At 40.6% G+C, this 27,491-nt stretch overlaps 1 protein-coding gene across 1 annotated transcript; it reads left to right on the top strand.

Annotated features, from left to right (window-relative positions):
- Nucleotides 1–20,187: 20,187 nt before the first annotated feature.
- On the top strand, nt 20,188–22,889 carry LOC128030598 (uncharacterized). Its single transcript, XM_052618353.1, has 5 exons — nt 20,188–20,288; nt 20,393–21,350; nt 21,503–21,670; nt 21,871–21,966; nt 22,236–22,889. Exons 2-5 carry the CDS (start codon nt 20,397–20,399, stop codon nt 22,515–22,517), a joined length of 1,500 nt encoding a protein of 499 aa, XP_052474313.1. The 5' UTR covers nt 20,188–20,288; nt 20,393–20,396; the 3' UTR covers nt 22,518–22,889.
- Nucleotides 22,890–27,491: the final 4,602 nt, after the last annotated feature.

The raw sequence follows: 27,491 nt of genomic DNA, 5'->3' as shown, positions 1-27,491 counted from the left end.
TCCATATTTAAATATATTTGGGGATTCCTCACCCACATTTATTAATGCTTGAAATCTGTTCTCCAGATGTATAGGGGGTGGTAGAATACCAGTATTTACAAGCCTTGTCATAGTCGAATCTGGGGTAGAGGAAGCTAAGGCAGCAATACGAGAAACTCGTGACAATCTGATTTCTCGTGTTCCTTTGGGTCTTGCTCCCTGTTTGTGCAAACGATTAGTGTGGTGATCAGTTTCAGCTCGTTCCTCTACACTTGGTATAAACTGTTGAGATTCAGAAGATTCATGGGACTCACCGGCTGTTTGCTGAGGGGTCCATGACGACAGTCTGCTAAGTGTTCCGTCTGTTTTGGAAGTCCAGAAAGTAACTTTGTTTCAAGAATCACAATCCTTTGTAGAAGTTTGCAGCAGTTCATGCAACAAGTAGATCCAACAGGAGGCATTTTCTCTCTCTTCTGTTTGGTAGGCAGTTGTTTTCCCGTCTCCGGAATGTAAGCTGTTCGCAGTGGGAGACGAAGTCTTCTTTTTGTAGTATTATTCCAGTCCCAGTGTTTTTAGTTTTAGCGTTTGTGCCAAAAATCTGTTGTTTGAGCACTGTGCTGATCTGCTGAAGTAAAAATCTTAGAAAAATCTGAGAAAAGTACAGAAATAAGAAGCAAAGCGCAGAGCAGTAAGCTAGAACGTCCGAACGGTAGCAAAACGTTATCAACGTTGATTCACTTTGCAAAATCAGCGCCTAATTCAAAAATAATCCAAAGTCTACAGAACGACCATAATTCATCCATGGTGAAGGTGAAACATTGTCACAATATCAACGCTGATCCATTTAGCAAATTCGAAAGGTAATTCAACATTGATTAAACCATGGTACCTGACGTTTTCAATGTTGAAATGCTGGCTGGGTACATTTGTTATTCAGTCCCATCAAACAAAAATACATAAACACCATAAACCATAAACTTATTTTTAGACGTCTGATTTTGATTAATCTAAAACATTAATTAGTCTTGGTATGTTGGAGATGCTTATTGGAACTTTTTTTTCTCTCAATAGTAGCTGTAAAGAATAACCAGTGTCTACCAGAGCAACAGATAGTGGCGGCTGGAAAGAACGTGCAAGAGCCAAAGAGGCAATAACTGAGATAAGGTTCAGAAGACCAACAGTGGCCGGTTGCGTTTTTACTGTTTTTCCATCAATGAGCATTACAGTGAGCAACAGTGGCTGACCTCATGAATTGAAAGATGCCATACACCTAAAGTCTCCAACAGATCAGGGATGACTATTCGCAGCAATAGTACAGAGACTTGTATGATTGCTGGTGAGGCTTGTCCAGATTCCTCATTCAGTGGAATAGTTACATGAATATGAACTGTTTTAACTTAAAGAAAAGTGTACAGAACAATGGTATTAAAATGGTGGACTCTACAGTCATGGCCAAAAGTATTCAGCATTGACATTAATTTTGTGTTTGATGCTTCAGTGTATTTCCACGTTTTTATGGTATACTTAAGAAACCATGTCAAGCATGTCCTAAGTTTTAAAGGCTTTTATTGGCAAAGAAATGTAATGATTCAATATTTACAATGTTGACCCTTGTTTTTCATAATCTCTGCAATTTGCTCTGGCATATTGGATATTAGCTTCTGGACCAAATCCTGACTGATGGTGAACCATTCTTGCCTTAATAATTTTTTGCGAGTTGATCACAATTTGTGGGCTTCTGCTTGTCCACTCACCTTTTGAGGACTGACCGTGGGTTTCCTATGTGTTTAAGATCTGGGGAGTTGCCTGGCCACAGATCCAAAATTTCAATGTAATGATTTTCAAGCCACTTCTTTATCAGTTTTGCTTTGTGATATGGTGCTCCATCATGCTGGAAAATGCACAGATCATAACCAAATTGCTCATGGATCATTGAGCAATAACTTTGCACCAGTCTTAATGCCCAATCGTTGTACTTCCTGCAGAATTTCAGTATGTCCTTGATATTTTTCTTGGAGAGATATGGCTTCTTTGCTGCCCTTCTTGACATCAGGCCATTGTCTAAAAGTCTTGGCCACACTGTGTGTGCAGATGCTCTCACAGCAACCTGCTGCCATTCCTGAGCAAGCTTTGCACTGCTGGAGACAAGATTCTGTAGCTGACTCCTCAGGAGGAGACACTCCTGTCACTTGCTGGACATTCTGGGATGTCCTGAAGACTTCTTCACTGCAGTCAAACTTCTCTCCTGGACGTACTTGATGAACCGGTAAATGGTTCCTTCTGGTTCAATATTCTTTATAGCAATTTCCTTTTGTGCAATTTCCACATCCATTGTGATGCAAAACGATGATGGCTGCATGTGTTTCTTTGGAGATAATTATTGCTAACAAAAACACAATGATTGGAAGTGCTTCATCCCTTATTTTTAACAATCTGTCTGCTCTTACAATCTAACTAGTATGATTGTGATTTTAACTGACTAGTACTCATTCACATTTTCAAATGTACTGCTGATATGATTAGTCAATTAATGTTAGATGGTCATTTTGTGTCAGGATCAAAGAAAAAAGGTGAAATTTGTTTTGTTTTGTCTTTTGAGAAAAGTTCATGTTTTTGGCCAATAATGCTTTTAGCAATTATAGAAAATACATCCGATCACTCTACACAATAATCTGGAACCAATGTGAATGAACCACAACAGCTTAAGCGGCAAACTTTGCAAAACACACACAATTTATATCACTCACAATACTTTTGCCTGTTGTACATTCTGACTGTATTTCTGGATCCCGGACCTAATTAGGCCATTTAATTTTTTTTAACAGATTAAATTTAAAACTACGGAGCGTTACACACCACATGCGCTCAGGGTCAAATGTATTGTCTGGACCTCCGTTGGGAAGAAAATACAGAGACCGGACCTATTGGAACTTTAATTTATTTGTCTTGCCAGATTATATATATATATATATATATATATAGAGAGAGAGAGAGAGAGAGAGAGAGAGAGAGAGAGACAGAAAGGGGGAATCACAACACATCGAGGCACCTAGTCCCACACAGGGCTGAACAAAGGGCATGTACGCAAGTGCTGGACATCAACAGTGCTGGAGGAACCCAGGGTTCTGACTGAGGAACTCACCTGAGGGGAATAGCGCATGCATCCAGTCCGCGGAGTGGAATGGTGCAGCAAGCAGATTGACACCGGCAGGTCATTATTGGCCCGAAGGGGCGAGTACCTGGGAGGACAAGGGCTCTACACAGAGATTATAAAATCTCACAGATGTGTTCAGGTGTCGCCCATCCGGCAGCTCTACAGATGTTTGTTAGCGGGGCGCCATGCACCAGCTCCTAGGAGAAAGCTACACTCCTAGTTGAGTGAGCTCTTACCTCTAGGGGGCATGGCAGGTCTTGAGCCTGATAAGCCAGGACAATAACATCCACTATCCAGTGGGATAACCTCTGCTTGGAGACAGCCTTTCCCTTCTGCTGGCCTCTGTAACAGACAAAGAGTTTGTCTGAGGTCCTAAGGCACTGAGTTCTGGACAGAACAGCTTGCAAGTTCACCACCTGATCCCTAATGGAGTGATGGGAATCCTTGCCGGGGTCTCAAGACAACATGAGAGTTAGCCAGCCAGAATTCCAGGCACGCTTCATCAACTGAAAATGCCTGCAGGTCCCCAACCTTCTTCACCCAAGCCAAAGCCGTCAGGAGCGCTGTTTTCAAAGATAAAAGCTTTAGCTCTACTGAGAGCAAGGGTTCAAAGGGAGCGCTCTGCAGTGCCGATAGAACCAATGCGATGTCCGAAGAGGGGACTTGCTGAGGGCGAGGCGGATTGAGCCTCCTTGCTCCTCTCAGGAAACTGATGATCAGATCGTGCCTCCCAAGAGACTTACCTTCAACAGGGTCATGGTGAGCCGAAATGGCGGAAACATATACCTTTGGGGTGGAAGGAGACAGCCTTCGTTCCAACCCCTTCTGAAAAAAGGAAAGCACTGACCCGATCAGACATCAGGGGTCCCCAAGCCGTGAAGAACACCAAGTGACAAAGAGGTTCCACTTCAAAGCATAGGCGTGTCTGCTGGACACGTCTCTAGCTGAAGTGATGGTAGCTACCACCTGTGGTGGCAAGGTACCTAAACCTTCCGTGACCCGTCCTGAACCCACATATGTAGATTCTACAGATCGGGACGTGGGTGCCAGAGGGTGCCCCATCTCTGAAAAAGAAGGTCCTTCCTCAGAGGAATTGGCCAGGGAGGGGCTGTCACGAGGAGTACAAGTTCGGGGTACCAGGTCCGGCCGGGCCAAAAAGGCACAACCATGAGGACCTGCACCTCGTCCTCCTTAATTTTGTACAACGTCTGTGCAAGAAGGCTTACTCGGGGAAACACATACTTGTGCAGGCCCAGCGGCCAGCTGTGTGCCAGGGCGTCCGTGCCAAGAGTGCCCTCGGTCAGGGAGTAAAACAACTATTGTTCATTGTATGTTAACTATTGTATGTTATTCTGTGGGGAGGATGAGCCAGGGGGAAGGCCAGGGTAGCTCTAGCCAGGCTCCCAGTAACCGAACCAGTGGGGTCAAGGGGACTTCAGGCGTACCCATGGCGGCACAGCGCAGTGGAGCAGACAGGATGAGCCAGCGGGAAGGCCAGGGAAGCTCTAGCCAGACTCCCAGAAACTGAACCAGTGGGGTCAAGGGGATTTCAGGCATACCCATGGTGGCACAGCGCGGTGGAGCAGACAGCCCCGGCATGGGAGGCATAGTGTCCCTTAGCGGGGGCGGATTGCGGTCAAGTAGCAAAGAGGGTATAAGAAGGCAAAGCGTTCTCGAAACTGGCAAGGGGATAGGAGAATTGAGAGTAGCGAGGAAGCACATCATTCGTGGCCTCTTGGGACCTGGAGGTAGAGGAAACAGCTCTTTTAGTGAAGGTTTGGGTACCACCGGCCGAACAAAAAGAAAACGAGAACAAAGGATTCTTCCCCTGGCCCTCCTCCGGGGGAAGGAGTGGTCCTGCTACCATCTCCTGACGAGCTGACATCTGACACCCTCGGCGACGAGCAGGCTTAGGCGGCTGTGCCAGCGGCAGGGTGGAGGCAGTAGTAGGCTGCCAGGGCAGGATGTGTCTGATGGTCTCAGACTGCTTCTGGATGGCAGAGAACTACTGGGCAAAGATCTCTACCGCGTCGCCGAAGAGGCCATCCTGGGAGACCGGTGAGTTGCCGAGCTGAGCCCGATCTGACTCCCTCATGTCTGCCAGGTTCAGCCATAGGTGGCACTCCTGGACCACCAAAGTGGACATCACCTGATCCAAGGAGCGCACAGTGACCTTCGTCGTCCAGAGAGCAAGGTCGATAGCAGTGCGCGCCTCCTGCAAAACCCCTGGGTCAGCACTGCTCTCGTGCAGCTGCCGGAGCAGCTTGGCATGATAGACCTGAAGTGAGGATTTGGCATGCAGGGCAGAAGGGGCCTGACTGGTTACTTCCTGCTGCACTTCCGTGAAGAAAGGAATCAGAGGGGGGTGCTGGCGATCCGCATGAGCAGCTCCCAGGGACCAATCATCCAGCCTCGAGTGCTCTGGACAGGGCGGAGGATTCCATTCAATCCCGATGCTCTCTTCTGCCTGGGAAAGCATGATTGTCAGCTCGGGTTCGGACTCGGACAAGCTGGCACTCCCAAGGGAGGAAATGCAGCCGAATCCTCATCTCCCGAGGACTAAAGCCCGCCTTGTGATACAGCAATTGACATATGGTCCTCATGGTCCTCTTTGCGAGCCCCAAATGAGCAAACTCATCTGGAAACTCAACCGGCTGTGGCGTATGTGAGGGGGGTGTGGCCCGAGGTGGTTGGCTCGTCGGGGAAGCCCACATTGGAAACCCTCAGATCACCCTGGCCACAAGCCGAAGTAGCCCTCTTACGAGAAGAGGAGCTAGAACGGGGTGTGGCAGAGGGGACTCTATACCTTTTAAGGTAATCAAGTCTCGATCTCAACGCCGAGATGGTAATGTCCCCGCAATGAGAACATGAGCCAACCACGAACGCAGTCTCAGCACGCTGGAAGCCCAGACACGTGATGCAGCGATCGTGGCCGTCACAAGGAGTGATGTTTCGACCGCACCCAGAAACACATGGCCGAAATTACATCTTTAAAAAGACGTAAATCGACCGGTCAGTTTTTTGTGAAAGGGAAAAAAGCTCTTTCAGAGGTGTTGAAGCGCTCAGTGGAATGCCGGAGCTGTCGCAGGAAACCCAGACGAACCGCTTAATCGCGCAGTCACACCAAAACCAGTGAATCAGGTGTTTCCCATTACCAATTCCCTATATAAACTGTGTTTTGATTCTCAGTCTTGGCGAAGTCTAGTTTAGTCATGTCTGGCATTTCTGAGCATTTTCTTGTGTTTCTTTCCTGTCCTGTTTTGATCTTGGATTTTTTATACCGCCTATGATTCTCTGCTGCCTGCCCTGACCTCTGCTTGTTAATGTTTCTGATTTTGGATATCAGAAGAGATAAAAGTTTATGTTTTTTGTTGTTGTTATTGTTTTTTTTAAGTTATGTAAAAATTCTTGCTGCAATGTAAAAAAAAAAAAAAAGCTGTCAAATCGCTCCAATCAACACCTCTCTCCTATTAGACACTGGACATATATATACGTGGCACTACTGCTCGGTAAGTATGCTCAACTGCTCGCAAGGCTCAAACTGCTCACGAGAGCCTTTGCTCGCTCAGGAACTATCAGACGGCGAATCTATCTCCATAGGAATGTTAAATCAGGTTTTGGCAGGATTCCCACAGAGTATCTCATCAGATTTCAGTCGTAAACTTAAGAACATTGGCCATATTGTTTGTCAGGCAACAGACTGAATTGATATAAGTGAGCTCTTGATATAGATACTTTGCACGCGATTCATCATCAGAGTGTACTAATACGACCGAATCACAACTTTACACGAGATCTGCTCCCTGCTGGAAGAAGCTATATTCAACAAAATCAAGGCATCCATGAACAACTGGCAATTTCAACTTTAATTCATCTCCAGACGTCTCCACGAAGCTAAGCAAGTTTTTTTATTTTTACTGCCTAGTGTTATTGGCGAACATGCTCAGACATTGCTTATTGTAAAGCTATTGTTCAGTTACATTGCGAGGCTTGCTATCATATTACAACACCGGCAACTCAGTTCAATACAGCCTACCCATGAGCCTCGTATCTGTGGTCAAGGCTGTCTATATTTACGGCTGCTGCTCAGGCTCATCTATTGGAGATGCTTTCATCAAAATTATCCGACAACTCCAACAAACTGGGTTTAATCAGTGATCTGCTGTTGCTCAAACTAGTGTATCGATCAAGTGCTTAGTACTACATGTATAGATCACAATTTTGCTCATATCAATGCTAAAACGTATCCGTACTGTTACAGGTTCACGCTGATCTTCAGCTGGTTAAAAGAGCACCCTTCGCTTTTTGCCGGCTCTACTGTGAGTCTCCGCTGACTGAGCGGGCACCTGATCAAACGGTCAAGGCTTCAGGTGGAATCGTCACTCATCAATCAGAGATATGTGCACGTTCCGTAAATTAAATCCCGAATGGATTAACCATCTGTTCTGCTAAAAAAATCGCATATCGAAGGATGTATGAACATGATGTGTCATTCTTCCACAAACATTAATCGGACTTCATTATTGTAAGGACATTCACACAAACCGTTGTACCAGTCCAAATGCGCTGCCTGTGGCAATTTGATGATTTGTCTAGAACAATGAATTGCTATGCGCCTCAAATCCAAACGTTTTACAAGTAAGGGTGTCCGTGGGGTATCTGTGCATGTGCTTAACCAAGGTAAGAGTATTTATGCAAAAAAAAAGAAAGAAATTAAATGTCTTTGGAAGTGCTTGGATTTACTCGAAGGTTTAAGAACCCTTGTGTACCTTTCTCTGAACAACAGAGGGCGACAAAGAACATCCTCTGAAACCATCGGGAATCAATAGTGGAAGTACTGGCTGCATCCGATCTTAGGCAGCTGACTCGCTGAGCATCAGGTGTGTTCGACTCACCAGCACTGTACAAACCAATCGCAATCTGACTGATGCAGTGCACACTGGGTAGAATATTGTCCGACTGTGACTGCGCCGACGCACATGACCGTCAAGTGTGGCATCAAGTATCGCGAGAGTGTTTCGAGAGCAGCTGGCTCCAGAGTGACAACTGGAGCGCTGATGATGACACAGCTGTTCACGATTGGCCATATTCACCACATGGCGATGATCACGTGCTTCGGGGTTATTCAACATTTCAGTTCCAATAATGGCCACAAATCTGCGATTAGAACTGTAAAAGCTTTTAATGTATTCAATTGTCGTATTGTGTCACATCATCATTTACATTTACATTACATTTACATTTATTCATTTAGCAGACGCTTTTATCCAAAGCGACTTACACCTACACTGATCAAAGCGAATATACCCCTTAATTAGGAAAAAAAAAAAACTTCTGAAACGCCTGCGTATTTGACTATTATGCATTTATTTACTTCATAGTGACAGACATGTCTGTTTCTCCTCATAAATCGATTTGGGACAGGCTTCTGAAGCAGAATAATGGTCTATAGCTTATCTACAGCTAAATATAGATGTGTTGATTATAATCAGTGGATATTTCGTACTACGTACATTTAATAATAAAATACGACACTGACCGCAAGGGAAAGAGGAGAATGAGGAGGAGGATGAGAAGGAGATAGAGAAAGAGTTGAAGAACGGGGAGGAGGAAGGAAATGGAGAAATAGGAGGAGGATAATAAGAATGAGGAAGAGGCTGAGTAGGAAATGGAGAATGAGGAGGAGGCTGAGAAGGAGATTGAGAATGAGGAGGAGGATAAGAATGAAGAGAAGGATGAGGAGGATGAAAAAATGAGGAGGAGGATGAGAAGGAGATGGAGGATGAGAAGAATGAGGAAGCGAATGATAAGGAATGGAGAAGGAGATGGAGAATGAGAAGAACGAGGAAGGAACTGCTGTTTTCTCCAGCTGGAGAGAAAACCCTTGCTGCTATGTTAAAAAAAATGTGCTGCTGTTTTGTTAATGTAGATGAAGAAGGCAAAGTTGAATGAGAAGGAGATTGGAAAAAAAATTATAAAGGAAAAGGGGCTGCTGTTTTCTCCTGCTGGGAGATCACCCCATGCTGCGATACCTGAGGGGGGCACTGTTATCCCTCAAGCGAGGGACAAACTCCCCCTCAGAAGAAAGGGACCTGCTGTTCTCTCCAGCTGGAAAGAGCACCCTTTGCTGCTATAGCTGCAGGGGACTGCTGTTCATCCCTCAGCAGAGGATGAGACAGTGTTATTGATATATGATTTTTTTTTCTGAAAATATTGATTTTTTTTTTTCTGAAAAAACAAAACAAAACAGAGGTGTTAATTATAGGACCTAAAAACTTGTAATAACCTAGAACACTGTCTAAGACTTGATGGTTGCTCTGTCAATTCTTCGTCATCAGTTAGGAAAACTGCATTTTTCCATTTCATAATATATATCTAAATTACGGCCTATGCTCTCAATGTCAAATGGAGAAATGTTAATCCATGCATTTATGACCTCAAGGTTAGATTATTGTAATGCTTTATTGGGTGGTTGTTCTGCACGCTTAGTAAACAATCTACAGCTAGTCCAAAATGCAGCAGCAAGAGTTCTTACTAGAACCAGGAAGTATGACCATATTAGTCTGGTCCTGTCAACACTGCACTGGCTCCCTATCAAACATCGTATAGATTTTAAAATATTGCTTATTACTTATAAAGCCCTGAATGGTTTTGCACCTCAGTATTTGAATGAGCTCCTTTTACATTATAATCCTCTATGTACGCTACGTTCTCAAAACTCAGGCAATTTGATAATACCTAGAATATCAAAATCAACTGCAGGCGGCAGATCCTTTTCCTACTTGGCGCCTAAACTCTGGAATAACCAACCTAACACTGTTCGGGAGGCAGATTGCAGTTTAAATCTAGATTAAAGACCCATCTCTTTAACCTTGCTTACACATAACATACTAATATGCTTTTAATATCCAAATCCGTTTTTTAGGCTGCATTAATTAGGTAATAAATTAATTAATTAGGTAAACCGGAACCGGAACACTTCCCATAACACTCTATGTACTTGCTACATCATTAGAAGAATGGCATCTACGCTAATATTTGTCTGTTTCTCTCTTATTCCCGAGGTCACCGTAGCCACCAGATCCAGTCTGTATCCAGATCAGAGGGTCACGGCAGTTGCCCGGATCCAGTACGTTCTCCAGACCAGATGGTGGATCAGCACCTAGAAAGGACCTCTATTGCCCTGAAAGACAGCGGAGACCAGGACAACAAGATCCCCAGATACAGATCCCCTGTAAAGACCTTGTCTCAGAGGACCACCAGGACAAGACCACAGGAAACAGATTATTCTTCTGCACAATCTGACTTTGCTGCAGCCTGGAATTTAACTACTGGTTTCGTCTGGTTAGAGGAGAACTGGCACCCCAACTGAGACTGGTTTCTGCCAAGGTTTTTTTCTCCATTCTGTCACAGATGGAGTTTCAGTTCCTTGCCACTGTCGCCTCTGGCTTGCTTAGTTGGGGTCACTTCATCTACAGCGATATCGATGACTTATGACACTATTTTACTGAACAGAGATGACATCACTGAATTCAATGATGAACTGCCTTTAGCTATCATTTTGCATTATTGACACACTGTTTTCCTCATGAATGTTGTTCAGTTGCTTTGACCCAATGTATTTTGTTTAAAGCGCTATATAAATAAAGGTGACTTGACTTGACTTGACTTCGCTAGCCAGTAGGCTACATTAAGGATATATCAATAACACTGTCTTTTCTCTTTGCAGGATTGGAACAAGGTTGGTTTCGGGGGGGGTTTTCTTCAGGCCGTAATACCTCTCATTATGTTTTGGGGGTTAATGTTAAAGCTCTTGTATGTTCAGTTATTCTGGGAGCAAGAACCCCCATAAGGAACCATACCGCCAAAGATAAATTGTTTTCAATAAACTCTAGTAAACTTGCCAGTTCAGTCAGGCCACGGAGGCAAGGCGGTGAACAGCTGATGCGGTCAGCTGTCAAATCGCTCCAATCACCACCTCTCTCCTATTAGACATGGGACATATATATACTAGGCACTACTGCTCGGTAAGTATGCTCAACTGCTCACATCCCTCCCTCCCTCCCCATTATAAGCATGAGCACACTACTGCGCACCTTCTGGCTGTCGTCTTGTTTGTTTCAGATCACTAAGGCTTCCAAAAATCTTAGCTGGCATGGACCTCACTGCAGAGGGACACCCATCTTCATAACCAGGCTACAGGATAGACGTACCACTGCCACATCTACATGATTATCACAGTTTGCTTTATTAAAAGTCTTAATTATTATGTATTTCTAAATTCATGGTTCCGGGGGGTTAATGTTAAAGCTCTTGTATGTTCAGTTATTCTGGGAGCAAGAACCCCCATAAGGAACCAAACCACCAAAGATAAATTGTGTTCAATAAACTCTAGTAAACTTGCCAAAGTGGTTCCTGTCTGAACTATAAAATAGCGATGTCAAACATACGTTGGATTTTGCATTTTGGAGTAATAAGAAACTACAGGCTGTATTTTTCTCCTGACTGCTAAAATTGTCTAAAGTTAACAGTATTCAGGCTATATAAATGTTGAGCCAAAACAAATTAATTTAAACTGAAACTAAAGCCCTCTTTCATTTGGCATGAATCCATATTGTATACCCTTACTTCCCTCACATTCAGCCTAAATCATTATTCACAAATAACAACACAGTGAGGCTGTGGACACACTTGAATGGTATAGATTTTAATGACACTGACATTTATATATTTCAGTGATTTTAATAAGAAACCAGCCAATGTAATTTCATAATAATAAAATAATAATAATCTTTATTTTCTAGTGCTTTTAAATGTTACATCTCAAAGCACTTAACAGAACAAATAAAACATCAACATACACCATTAAAGATGATAAAATTATAAAAAAAAGAGGAGAAATACACTCAAAACACGTTTAAAATAAAATATGAAAATAAAACAATTTTCAACCAAAAGAAAAGTATAAAAAAATATTCAGAGCAGCATATCGACCATGATAAATATTTCCATCACAAAATTTATTTGGTATGAAATAATGTCATTTAAATAATAGATTTAGCATACCTGACTGAGTGGCATTGTTCTAATTCTGACTTAGGGTTGGGTATCGATTGGGTTTTAATCGATACCGGTGTCATTTTGATAATTTTGAAACAGTACTGGTGCCTAAACGGTGCCTGAATCGATACTTCTATAAAAATAAATAAATACAATTCAAAAAGGATAACATTAAAGAACAATAAAAAATATTTAAAATAAATCCATAGCTTTCACACACTCCTTGGATGCACTCATTCCCCAAGCTTCCCTTACTCTAAGCCTAATAAACGTACTTCATGATATGGGTCATTATTTAATTCAAAACCACACATAATGTTTCTACTGTATCTCTGTCAATTACTCTGATATTTAGTTAAAATGAGTGTTGTCTGTCACTCTTTTATCAGTTCTTTGAATGACTGTATGGTCATTCTTTATAAAGTAGCAACAATGTCATTTGTAAACTACAGTCTTAGGCACATTAGTATTTTCACCAGTTATTTATATATTTTGCTTTAGTATGTCAGTAGGAAATATCAGTATACATTTCTAAACATTCATTTTGCCATTACTTTTAATAATAATCTAGTGAGATTGTTGAATGCACAAGAAGTCTGACAACAGACTGCCTAAGACTAAGACTTTTGCACAGTAGTGTAAAGTGAAAGTGACATACAGCCAAGTATGGTGACCCATACTCAGAATTCGTGCTGTGCATTTAACCCATCCAAAGTGCACACACACAGCAGTGAACACACACACACACACACACCGTGAACACACACCCGGAGCAGTGTGCAGTATGCATTCATAAGTGTTAAGGGCTCGATTGTCACTGGAAGAAACAGCTGTGGTGTGATGAGCGGTGAACAGAGCGAACACTTTACAGTAGACTATAAACTGACTGAACTGAAGAACTGCACAGATACAGATATTCTAACAATATGTCGATAAACACACACCTTGTGTCCTCTGGTTGTGTTTGAGTCCGCTCGCGCTGCTCCGCTGCAGTCTGCAGATTAAAGAGCATGCTGAAAGACGAGGAAGAGACCTATCTGCCGCTGTTTTCATATGAGATTTAAAGGGACTGACTGTGAGGCGATCAGGAATTTGTGTACAGTTTATGGAGCTTAATGCTATAGCCCCGCTAAAAAAGCCTTGTGAGGCCCATGATTTTGTGTACATTTCGGTGAACCAGGACAGATATTTCAACCGATCGCTCGGACATTTAAGAGGCACCGAAATCTGCGTTCTTATTCGGTTCGGTGCATACCAGTTCCATAGGTACCGATGCGATATTGGTACTGGGTTTCGGTACCAAACCCTAATTCTGACATGATAAATTAGTCTTGGATGAGCATATGCGCTGGCACATATTTTCTTATAATAGCATAAGAACTTAAATAGCTGTTTTTGGTCATAATAATAGAACATAATTCATACAGCTACTTTTGTAGGTTATATTAGGCAGCTTTTAGGCAGAATTGAAATAAACTATCAAATGAGAAACCAAATATAAATGTAGAGGAATAAACTATTTTGCATCACTCAATTTATTGCTTTTTAATTTACTTTTAGTGAGACTAATTAAATCATCTTGCTGACTTTGTTAACTATAGCCTATAGTAGCCTACATATCAACAGTGCATGCAGAAAGCACAATAAAGTGTGCATTTACAAATATTGAAAACATAAATTGGTGTTTCCACGTCCAATTTTACTAAATATTTGTGTGAATTATGTTTTAAATGGATATTCTAATATAAATAGGATATTTTATTTATTAAACTACCAGACACTATTAGAAAAATAATTATCATCAAAAGCAGTCTAATCTGGGGCTTTTTTGATGTTTGATTCATCATGGGTTCCCTTTTATGTTGTACTACGGGATTCCTTTCATGCACACACACACTCTTCAAAAATAACGTGTATAGAGGACATTCAAAAATACATAGATTAAAAAATGTATATTGACATATAATGGAAGATATAGATTGTACTGCATTTTAGCTTGTTTATTGTGCCCGGGAGCATAATTTATATAAGCCCACATGTCTTATTAACAAGAAGCTATGACTCTAACCACAGGTCGAAAGCTGTAGTTCCAGCCAGTTACGTTTGTGACGCTGATTGTGAACGCTCACTTGAATCATTAAACTATGTTAGTAATGATGGAACTTGTGACCATAGTTTGCTAACTATGCATTTGGAAAACGCACACCAGAGCTGGCTGTGTTGTTTGACTACATACAGAATGTTGTTCCTTGCACTACCTGGTGGATATTGTGTGAAGCACAACAATATTTAAAGAAAATTTAACAAAGTCCCTGCAGGTAGCTCTATGATCACACGTGCCGAAATTGTAGGCTGCCACATGAAAAAAGACACATTTTGAGTGGCCAGATCTGTATGTGTTAGATTAATTTATATGTCTATATTGTTTATATTGTTTCCAATGAAGTCTTATTTCTTTTGAAAAGTGAAGTATCTTGTGTTTTGTGCTTAAAAGTTAATGTCTTAAACTGCCAATCATGTTACCATGCTAATAAATAGTGTATTCACTATTCTTTGGATATTAATAAACATTGCAATGAATCGCTGGCTGATCATACATAAAACAGTGATTCTGTCCAAATTCTCTATGAAAATTTTAATTAATCACATTTGAGCTAGCTATACCTGTTTCCTTTATACCCTGTTGCCATGAACTCTTGTTGTCTCACTTGTTGGATTAATCCTGGCATTAACCCAATGCCTGTCATTATAATCTATATATTATATATGTAGATGTAGATGCCTTTTTCAATGCTATTTACTTGTCATTATGACTGGTTTGGATTTGTTAAAATGAACATCTGTAAATATATGTATGTTTGCTCTTATAGATTTGCTTTTGTATTGTACAGTGCAAATGGTCATTGTCACTTACTTGCTTTAACATCCCTACTGAGAGAACAAATCACACCTTACAAATAATAGATTTTATGCACATGTGCATTTGACAGATGCGACACATGGCATAAAAGGCATACAGTTCATATATTACTTGTGAAACCCATGGTTTTGATGTTTGATTTGCTAGTACAATGCTATTTTGTATGAGGTGCAGGAATGCTGCATTTTGGATGGTTACCTGCCTATTATATTAAATCATCTGTCACTGTTCTTAACTTTCTATTTTTCATTTGTTTGTATATCGTTTGTATAACAGATGCGTGCAGGTCTTAAAGGGACCTCTTCAAAATAGCGTTTATGTTGGAAACTCATTCAGGTTTTAAGCAACTTTTGAGTGAGTACATGAAGGTATAAAAAGAAAACATTATTTACATTTTTGTGTGAATTATTCCTTTAATGTTAATAAAACTGCAAATATACAGAGAAAATCACTCAATAATCTTTACTGAAAAACTTGAATACAGTTGCATTAATAGGAATCAGCATATATAGTGTTTTATTTTTATTTTTTTAACGCTCCTGCTAAATACACCTATTGTACCTGAAAATAAAACACTTTATTTGTATAATATCTGTATTTGTAATGTGTATCTTTGTCATAATCTTTTAATAACAAAGTAAAAATAATGACAAATATTTTTTTTTTCTTTACTCTTGCACTTTGGCCTAAATATCTGCCATACACTGTAAACCCAAATGCTCAAAATAATTAAACTGATTGAGTAGTATAAACTTAATTTTCCAAAAAAGTTCTACTAACTCAAGTAGTTTGGGTTTGTGTGACTTTTTAATAGTTTTTGAGTGATTTAAAATTATTATTTTTGATTAACTGAAACAACTTGCTCATTAAGTAAGTGTCACTTAGGAATATAATTTAACTTTACTTATTTTTTATTTTTATTTTTTTAGTTGTTTCAACATGATGTCTGCATATGACATTAGTAAACTTTGTGTGTGTGTGCGCGCGTGTGTGGTGAAGCAATTTGTCACCTTTAATTAAATTATATACATATAAATAAGTTAAAATAAAATAAAAACTTCATTTGACTAATGAAGCTTGTGTCTTCATGAATTCAGCTTTAAAAATTATTTTGCAAGAAAAATATTACATAAATATTACAAATTTTACATACACAAACGTTAACACTAACCAGAACAGCTGTTTTAATGTGTGCACAAAATACAATATTATATTATATATTATATATCTATTATATATACAGTATTATATATAGAATGGGCCTTTATCACATGCAGTAAAAAAAATGTTTGTTTAAAAAACTTTTCCGTTGACGTAAGGGTCGTTATTTTATTGGCTTACGCGGCTAACGTGCTCCAAGGTCAGTGTGAGACTTTTACGACGTTGTGGGAGCGCGCAACGCTTGGATAACGTTTGCTTTGGCGCCACAAAATACTGCAGTGAGTGAGGAGGATCTCAGCTTCAAGTTGTCGGCAGTTATCACGGTAAGTGTTAAATGCATTTTAAATAGGCGCTTATCTAGTGAACAGTTGCAACAGTTTAGTCTAGAAAAAACTTTAAATAGCGTTCACCAGTTACGTATATTTACATCCAAAAGTAATGGATGTCCTGCAAGGAATAACTGATGAAATGGGCCTGAAAAAAAAATGAACGGCGAACGGGCGAAGCATATGTTACACATTAGTTAACTTCTATATCATTTTCGAACGGATCATAGTCTATATTTCCGCTTGCACAACGTACGAGACAATGTAACTTTGCCTAACGTTCCATTTGTTTTATTTAAAGACATTAGACACGCGATTTAAAAATAAACATTAGTTACTAATTTTGTCTGGTGTGCAAAAACACTATATAACTTGGAAAAAATACTTTTCCCAATGAGGTGATGTGCCACTGATACGCAATTTGGGGAGTTGGAGAGCACGTGCCATTGCAGAAATGTGCCTGGAAATCCTCTGAACACTTTCATATATTTTAAGTCTAATATGGTAAAATGATATAGACCTGTTACGCGTTCAAGTTTTGACTGATGACATCTGTTTTGACATATAAAACACTGTGGCCCACAACTATCACATTCCGGCTTAATATTTAACAGCTGCAACTGTCTATTATATAGTAGTCCCCTTTATGTTTGGTGTTACATCAACATAACTTTTTGCATGTTTCATTACTGGATAAATAATTCAAATTTCTCACAAATTATTCAGTGAAAATTCATATTTAATGGTTAAGGTTACTTGTCGGCACCTATTGGCGTAACAACGTAATTGTGCCATGTAAATTATGATCTTTCAGAATATATATTGCAGTTTCAATCGAGATCTTTTAACAATTAATCGTGCAGCTCAAGTGGTAGCTGTATTCTCTGGTCATGGTCATGTAACCTGTTTGTTGAATTGTACTCGGATAATTAAACTGTTTTTTTTTCTTTTTTCTTTTTTGGAGCTATACACTTTCTAACATTAATTTTGTTTTTCTTTCAGGTTGTTGGCTTCAATATGATTTGGCAGTGTAAGTTGTGTTCAGCTTCTTTTACTGAACGACTGCAAATATTTAAGCACTACAGACTGCAGCATAGCCACTTTTCCAGTGTATGCCCCCTTCCATGCATCTACAATTATTGCATGTGTACATTTAAGACTTTTAATAGTCTTAGAACTCATTTGGCAAGATGTCACACTCACCAATTTGGCAGTAGTGCAGAACACTGTCAGCAGTCTCTGTTGTTTAAATGCCCTTTATGCCCATTTCAGCAGCATTTTTCTGAATCTGTTGTCTTCTGCCATCTTAGAAGGCATTTAAGAAATCATGAAACAGTGGCTTGCCCATATAAGGATTGCAGCTTTACCACTAATGTGTACTCTACATTCAATTCTCATAAAAGTAGATCACACCAAGCAAGTGTTTCGTCAGACTTTAAAAATGACATTGTCAGTGAAGTTGCTCAACCCAGTATTCCTGCAGTTGATGGTGATTTGAATGAAGAACCTTCAGGTATAGATGAGGATCCATTGGGGGATGATGGTGTGTGTGACACTGACAAACTAAAACAAGATCTCAGAATGAATTTATCTTCCTTATTTCTAAAGATGCAGGCAATCCTCCATGTCTCAAACACAGCTACCCAGGAAATAGTGGAGCATTTAAATCAGGTCTGCTTCTTATCGCAGCCTTTGATCAAGAAGGAAATTCAAGATATATTGCAGAGAAATGGTTGCAATTTGGCAGAATCTGCACTGGATGAGGTTGTAAGTGGAGTTATGGACTCTAATGTTATATTTACTAGTACTTCTAATTGTGCAGAGTTATCCACATCGAAGCGCAGAAAAATCTTTTTTGAGCACAACTATCCATGTGTAATGCCAATTGAGTATCAGCTGGAGCAACTTGGACATTCCATAATGTATGTTCCTATCCTTCGAATGATTCAGGAGTTGTTTAAGAACACAGACATTCTAAAAATAATTACTGATCCAAATACCAATTCTGGTCAATATGCATCATGTTGCAATGGCTCTTATTTCCTTGAAAATGAATTATTTTCAACCGGTGATCTCATTTTACCCCTCCAGCTATATATTGATGATCTTGAAATTGCCAACCCACTTGGCACATCACGTAAAATTCACAAACTTTGTGCTGTTTACTGGGCATTTGCCAATATGCCACCAAAACACAGATAAACTTTACACAATATACAGCTAGCATTGCTTGCAAAAGTGACAGACATCCATAAGCATGGGTATGCAGCTGTACTTGCTCCATTATTACGTGATGTTCATATTCTTGAACAGGATGGTGTCTTTATTGAAAGAGCTGGTCGCAATGTCAAAGGTACCATCTTTTGTGTTTCTGCTGACAATCTAGCCGCCCATGGATTAAGTGGCTTTGTGGAGTCATTTAAAGAAGGCTATGTTTGCAGATTCTGCTTGGCCACAAGAGAACAGTTTAAAGCAACTGAAGCCAGGCAGTTTTCTCAAAGAACCAAAGACAGCCATGACCTTCATGTACAAAACCTTCTGGAAAGTGACACTTGCTCCAACCACTTTGGTGTTAAAGCTAGTTGTGTCTTGCGTGACTCCCTGGATTACTTTCATCCAATCACAGGCTTTCCTCCAGATGTACTTCATGATCTTCTGGAAGGAATAGTTCCTGTGGAGCTTTCTCTCTGCATTAAGACTATGATCCGGATGAAGTACTTCACTTTAGAGTATTTGAACCAAAAGATTGCATCATTCCCATATCAGCACACTGATAAAGTGGATAGACCTCATCCAATTCCCAAAACATTTTTGTCTCGAGGAACGATAGGAGGGAATGGACATGAAAATGCTACTCTGCTCCGACTGCTTCCATTACTTGTAGGCAGTGTAGTACCAGAAGGTGATGGTGCATGGACAGTTTTGATGGAATTGAAAGAGGTAGTGCAGTTAGCATTATGCCCATCATTTACTGATGAAACCTTAGACTATTTTCAGTCCAAAATCAGTGATCATAAGCAAGTACTTCTGCAAACGTTCCCAGAGTTTAACCTTCGTCCTAAACATCACTACGTGGAGCATTACCCCACCATGATCAAGTGCTTTGGGCCCCTGGTGCATGTTTGGACAATGCGATTTGAGGCCAAACACCGTTTTTTTAAACGAGTGGTGCATGACGCTCAAAACTTCAAAAATATTTTGAAGACAATGGCAGTCAGACACCAACACATGATGGCATACCATCTTGCTGCCCCTTCATTTTTCAACCCTGAAACACAAGCGTCCAGTGTTGACTCTGTTCTGGTTTCAGCTCTACCAGAAGTAGCTCAGCTACACATCAGAAGACTAACAACTAGTGACACAATATACCAGACATCAAAGGTTACCATCAATGGCACAGACTATGTCTGTGGAATGTTTTTGTCTGTCGGAGAGAGTGGTGGACTACCTAGGTTTTGCAGAGTAGAACACATTTACCTTGTCAATAGCACCATTTCATTCCTTTGTTCTGATTGTGAGTCCTGGTTTTCAGAACATCTTGGATCCTATGAGCTCTCACCTTCACAGACAAGTCTGTCAATCCACCTAAGGTCTGACTTAAATGATTCAGTCCCTCTCTCTGCATACGAGGTAGAAGGCTCGCTTCTGTTGACACCCAAGAGATTCATACAAATAAAACAAGCCAGTGGTGAGTATTTTTCATGAATCAATTACTATTTTTATTACGGTGCAGTATATAATCTGTGTATTTTAATAAGTATTTATACATGCCAATCTTTTGATTTCCATCAGCATAATGGCAGCTTTATCTCCACAAGCCATGATCCTTCGTGTTGTTGAGCCAGACCGGGCTAGAAAATTAAAACTTAGTTCACGACCAGCCTCTGTTGATGCACTGATTGCTGTTATAAAAGAACAGCTGGAAATAGACCTTGACTTCAGTTTAAAATATGAAGACCCTGACTTTGATGGAAAACTTACTTCCCTCTCTGACATTGATGAGTTGCCACAGAAAGCTGTTGTGCATGTGTCATTTGAGCAAGATTCCAGCTCTGTTGCATCAACAGAAACAATGTCAAGTGTATCATCCTCAGAACGTGGGAGAAGATGGCCTTCACATATTTTTCCAATTCCCACATTTTCTTTTGACGTTGAACTGAGACTTCGGGAAGGTAATGCCGAATTTGAGAAGAACAACAAGCAACTTCAGTTAACTAGAGACATAAAACATGACATTTTAGAAAAGCTAGCATCTGTGATGTATGGCTACAAGGCTTATCCCAGTGATAAGGAGATAGCAATGGTAGCTGAGGCTCTTGTGGTAAAACATCCTTGCTTGAAAGAAGCAGGATCTCAGACTGGCTGGAATGGGTGGAAAAATAGCCTCAAATTTAAGATGGGGAACTATAGGAGCAAGATGAGAAGGGCTGGATGTCCAGAGATCACTGTAAATGCTGGAAAAAGGAGTGCAATGAATCCTGACAATGAATCTTCACATTCAAATATTAAAAGACCCAAACGAGCAGAAGTAAACTTTTTGCCCAACTTTCCCCAAGGAGAAAATCCCTCAACTCTTGAACAGTTGAGACAGAAAATTGTTGATGAAATGAAGAAAGCTGAGAAGAACTTACCACTTATAAAAAAGATGATGCAAACCACCTTTGCTCTGCGGCGACAGACCATAGTGAAGACATGCCCACCAGTAAAAGAGCTCAAGGAACTCTGGCCTGCACTCAAAATGGAATCTGAGGTAATGTGGGGTAACACTGTTTGTCCTGTTATTGCTTTCTTGATAACATGTACCACATTCAGGGGCTGTTTTCTGTGAGGGGGTAGTAGATTAACCAGGTTCACATAATGAACATGGCTGTGTTCTCTGTCTTTCATTGTTTTAAAATGTAGGTGTATGCAGAGTTCCAACGGATTACAAATGAGAACCTGCCCAACACATTCTACTCTGAGCTTGACCGACATCTTCCTAGACTGATGACCCTGTTCAGACAGAAAGCATCCAGAACCGGGAAGACATCAGATACTTTAACTGAAATCCTAAGAATCCATGATGACCAGGTAAAAATATTGTTGTACATTTTGTAGGCTAAAACTTAATTAAAATATTAAAGTTTGAAAACATTAGAAAATGTTGATGATTCAAATCAGCTTTGAACACTACAACTTGTCCTTTTTTTTTTTTTTTGTATTTGCATATCTGATTGTATTGTTTAGAATTTACAGTTTAGTTATGTACAGTTCTGTTTTTATCATTATAGGAGTTTCATGACATACACACCAAACGTGTCACTGTTCTTCATGCGCTTCCTGTGTATCTACGTGAGGACGTCTCTGGGTTTTTAAGGACCTGCATGGTGAGTATTTAAAAAAAGAAATATCACATTACCACACTAAACAGTTCTTATAAATACATACATGCTTACTCTTGTTCAGTCTTTCCAACCAAATAGTTTGTGCGATTTGTTTTCTTTGACCCCACTGTAAAATAGTTTTAGTTCTAGATTATTTTTTAGGCTTTTTTTTTTGTTGCATAGTATCAATCTCTTGCAACGTTTGTTTACTGTTAGCTTGGCTGGCTTGACAGATATTCTGTTTTTGCTTTAATATCCATTTTATTTTACAGGACACATCTGATGAGCCAGAGCTTTTAGATGTTGCAGTGGCCCTCCTCACAGTCATCAAAGATAATGACACAAGTCCAGTTCACTTCCAGCCTGTGAAAATCTCTGTTGTCATCGAAAGTGAGATTGTGGGCAGCCTCTCCAGATTTGCTGATGCCTTCCTGGTAATGTTTGGACTAATCTATGCACTACACCTCAACTATCCCAGGGGACTGACCAACACTTTTGAATTCATTCAAAAGATTTTGCTTGGTCTTGATGAGGGTAAACTGTCACCCAAGTAGAGAGTCTCAAAAATGACTTGATGTGTATGTAGAAATGTATTGGAAAAATTACTAAGGCCTGGCAGTTCCTCAGTAGTTCAATGTAAAAACAATTTGTGAAAATAATGGTTGAAAGGTTTTTGCACTTTTTTCCCCCAAAATGTGCACAGTGTGCATTTATTAATGTGCAGTTTTCATTTCTAAATGTTATTTGTGATTTTAAAACAGCTCTTGTTCTTTACAATTGTTAAGTACAGCTGGGTAGTACTTGGTAACAATGCATGTAATTTAGTTTTAAATGGTTCATGTTTTTGTAAAAGTTCATGCAGGTTTGTGAATTTGTAATGTCAGAGATGTGGTCTTAATCAGTTTTTCAGGTTTTATCATAGTGCACCTTTTTTCTGTCTTTTAAATGAAGTGTTGAATAGGAAAGGACAAGAACTCAGCACACTGTAATTTTAAACTGTTTAAGTTTGTTGAACTTAAAATATTTGAGGCAACGAGTTACATCAAAAAAATTAGTTTTGATTCATATGATTTTGAGTCTTGTGTTTTAAAAGGTTTGAGTAACTTGTACTTAAAACACAAAGACAAAGATACTAATAAATAATGAGTTCATTCAACTTAAAAGTGGCTCTTTGTGAAATTTTTTTTTAAGTGTTTTTAACTAAATGTCTTGAGTATGTGAAAGCTAAATTTTAAGTCACTGCAACTAAAACTATTTCAGTTAATTTCATAACATGTTTTAATTTAACTGAAATTAAAAGGTTTATGTAGTATGTAATATAGATATTTATTTTTTTTTTAAATTAAATTTTTAAGTTCATTAACTTAAAAAATTTGAGGCAACGAGTTACATCAAATTTTTTGAGTTCTGCTTACTAATTTGGGTTTACAGTGTACTTTTTCATATTTGTTATCTTAAAAGGCTTTATAAATTAGTTTGACTGTGATGCTCTAACTGCTTGCAAAATAAAAGAACAACACAACAAAGAATTGGGATAAAATCATCAGATTAAAAAAAAAAAAGATTAGTTATACTTTTTAACATATCGACCAACTATGATTTTGCCCTCGTAACGCTATTTCGCCCCCGCCTCTTGGGAGGTATGTGCACTCCACTGTCCAGGTCCAAGGTGCTACATAGACAAAAAACAGAACGCAGGACTGCAAATGACCAAAATGGACATAATTAAATTATATCAAAAGTTAAAGAAGAACTAAGAAAAAAAAACTAACAACTAAATCTTTACTAAACTTAAAAACTATAAAATTAGAACTGTAAACATTTACAGTGCTACATAATGTGTATGTGTGCATACTGAGAGAACACTGAAGACAGCAAAAACATGCAAAAAAAATTTTGTGCAGAGGTAGAAAATAGATCAGATGTGTGTGAGAGTGGGTCAGATCAGTCCAGTGTGTGAATGAGTAATTATCCCCATCTAGAGCTGATGAATCTGATGGCTTGGTGGAAGAATGGCTTTACGAGCACAGCATTTGGTGTAAATGTCTGAGATAGAGGGAAGAGGGACTCAGAAGATCTTTCCAGCTGTCCTCACTATCCGCTGCAGGGTTTTACTATCTGCAATTGTGCAGTTACCAAACCAGACAGTGATGCAGCTGCTGAGGATGCTCTCAATTGTCCCTCTGTAGAAAGTGGTGAGGATGGGGGGTGGGATATGTCCTCTGCTTTCGAAGGAAGTTCAGATACTGCAGTGCTTTCTTTGCTATAGAGTTAGTGGTGAGAGAATTTGGTGTTCTTGACGATCTCAATGGGGGTCTTCACCGTTTTTCTGTGCCCTCCTGAAGTCTACAACCATCTCTTTTGTTTTGTCCACATTCAGGGACAGGTTGTTGACTTTGCACCTGACTGTTAGTTGGTGCACCTCCTCTCTGTATGCTGACTCATCTCCTTTTTTGATGAGACCTACAATTGATAATGTGTTTTGAGCATTGCATGGCTGCACAGTCATGAGTCAGCAGAGTGAACAGCAGTGGACTGAGCACACAACCCTGGGGGGCCCCAGTGCTCAGTGTGATGGTACTGGACAGGCTGTTCCTAATCCAGACTGTCTGAGGTCTCTCAGACAGGAAGACCAGGATCCAGTTACAAAGGGAGGGGTTCAGGCCCAGTAGTGTCGGCTTACCAATCAGGTTCAGAGGAATGATCGTGTTGAATACTGAAATCTATGAACAGCATTCTTACATGCTTGTCTTTATTTTCTAGGTGGGTGAGTAGTGAAGGTGCTCAAGGGGTGGAAAGAGAAGCAAAGGATTAAAATGAAGTCAGTAAAAGAAAAAAGATGAGTTTCAATGCTTCTGAAAAGTACTGCGAGTATATATATATATATATATATATATATATATATATATATATATATATTTTTTTTTTTTATTGTATCATTACTGGTGTTTTGCTGCAACAAGGTATTGCAGTTTTAAATGATGAAAAAGGAAAAAAAGGAGTACTAGAGATGGCAATTAATGCCACAGAATTCTACAGTTTTGGAGCTAATGAAGAAAAAGTCCTATCGCCCATCAATCTTAAACAGGTTAATAGAACAGTTAAAAGGCCATTTTCGGATGACCAAAGGTCACGAGTTGAAGTATAAGGAATTAAAAGCTCAGACAAATATTGATATGCCAACCCATCCAAAGCCTAATAAGTAAGCATCAACATTTTTAAATCAACCCTAAAACTAACAGGAGCCAATGTAAAGACTCCAAGACCGGATTAATATGATCTCTCATCCTAGTTCTATTAAGGATTCTAGCAGCTGAATTTTGCACTACATGCATTTTGTTTAGGGTAGCTTTTGACGCCGCCACTAAAAAGACATTACAATAATTAATCCTGGTTAACATGAAAGTTTTTATCAACCTCTCAGCAACAGGAAAAAACAGCACTGGACGTACTGTAGTCTGGCAATATTTCTTAAAAATAAATAAATAAATAAAAAACAGAGCATCGCGTTAGTTCAGTCAGGCCACGTTAGTCACGCTTGCATCAGCTGACAGTCAGCTGTTCCTGACATGTACCAATCCAGTCTTGACACCGATCACATGCGGTCTATTTAAATTCCCATTCTTCAGTGTCTCTTCCATCGCATCACTGCTCACAATTAACTCCCTCCTCCATCCCCAACTCCACCAACTGAACCTGTAATCCGATCTAACTTTGTTCTTCCTTTTACAGTCTCTTTATTGGAAGCAGTCTCTATCATATTTTGTTTACAACTAATGTAATTGTGAATTGTAATTATGTATAATTATAATGGCTATATTCTGTACTGTAGGATTATCATTGAACAGTCCATTTCAGTAAAGAAACCAACACTGCATTCCACAGTTCAGAACGATTCCCCATCAAACCATTAGTGCGTCATAAAACACAGTCATGGTGCCAAGATGGCTAAAGGAGATGTCACCCATCACTTCTCGTGCCTGTCTAACCTCATACCAGTGATGCCAAGACAGCAGGAAAAGATTTATTACGGCGCGGTAGGGATGGTGCCGTGGAAGGAACAAGGTCAGGGTCCAGATGCAGGGAAGATTCACTTTAATAAGTACGAAATAAAAAGGCCAACACGGCAAAAACAAAACAGAAACGAATCACAGGGAACAAGCCGAAATACAAGCACGAGAAACATACATAATACAACTGACATTACAATAATCCAGGTAGGCAGAGTGGTGTGTGAGACAAAACTATATACTAGTGAACAAATGGGGAACAGCTGTGTGTGTGAGTATAGAAACAGGTGTGCAGAGTGAAGGTAATGAGTCCGGGAGCAAGGGAGAAACACAGGTGGAGCAACTAAACAGTAATGAGGTGACAAGGTGGGCGGGGTCAGAAAAGGACAGCAGAGAGCACATGGCACCAAAATAACACAACACTCACAGTTGACCCTCCAGAGTCGAGTCAGGTTCCAGTTGACCCTCCAGAGTCGAGTCAGGTTCCGGTGGACTCTCCGGAGTCGAGTCAGGTTCCGGTGAACTCTCCGGAGTCAAGGCTAGTCACCACTGACCTTCCTGAGTCAGGGCTAGTCACCGCTGACCCTCCAGAGTCAGGTCAAGTCACCGTTGACCTTTCAGATTCAAGTCAAGTTACTGGTGATCTTCAAGGACTGAGTCAAATCACGGGTGATCTTCTAGGACTGAATCAAGTCACTGGTGATCTTCAGGAACAAAGGCAAGTCACCATTGATGTTCATGTACAAGTGCAAGTCACCGATGGTCTTCATGAAGAAATGCCAGTCACCAATAATCTTCGCGAGCAGAGTCAGGCCAGCACCGATCTTCTGGAGTCCAGTAAAGACACCAGGGGATTACCAGAGTTTCGTAGTCCCGTTGGTCTGGCCGCATGGAGGTCTGCCCCGCCTTGGGGGGCTCTCGTCCTGACCACATGGCTGTGGTGGTCTTCTGCTTCGACCTGGGGGGCTCTCGCCCTGGCCACACGGTTGTGGTGGTCTTCTGCTCCGCCCCGGTGGACTCCGGCCTCGACCACAAGGATGTGGTGGTCTTCTGCTCCGCTCTGGGAGGCTTCCGCCCTGACCACACAGTTGTGGTGGTCTTCCGCTCCACCCTGGAGGGCTCTGGCTTCGACCACATGGCTGTGGTGGTCTTCTGCTTCGCCCTGGGGGGCTTCTGTCCTGACCTCACGGTTGTGGTGGTCTTCTGCTCTGCCCTGGGGGGCTTCCATCCTGACCACATGGTGGTGGTGGTCTTCTGCTCCGCCCTGGGGGGCTTCCGCCCTGACCACACAGCTGTGGTGGTCTTCTGCTCCGCCCTGGTGGGCGCCACATGATGTTTTGTGTTCTTGGTTTCTGTTATGTTTCTGTCTGTTCCCCTCAGTTAGTCTGTCCGTCCCTCCCCCTGAGCCTCCACCTGTCCACCTCCCTCCTGGTCTCTGTGTTGTTTCTTGTCGTGAAGCATCTGGGAGCCGCTCCGTAGAGGGGGGGTATTGTCACAGTGTCTTGGTTGTGTTCCCTG

Source organism: Carassius gibelio, chromosome A16, assembly GCF_023724105.1.
Source record: "Carassius gibelio isolate Cgi1373 ecotype wild population from Czech Republic chromosome A16, carGib1.2-hapl.c, whole genome shotgun sequence".
Classification (NCBI taxonomy): domain Eukaryota; kingdom Metazoa; phylum Chordata; class Actinopteri; order Cypriniformes; family Cyprinidae; genus Carassius; species Carassius gibelio.
The sequence above is the reverse complement of the archived record's forward strand: the minus strand, read 5'-3'. Positions and strand labels throughout refer to the sequence as shown.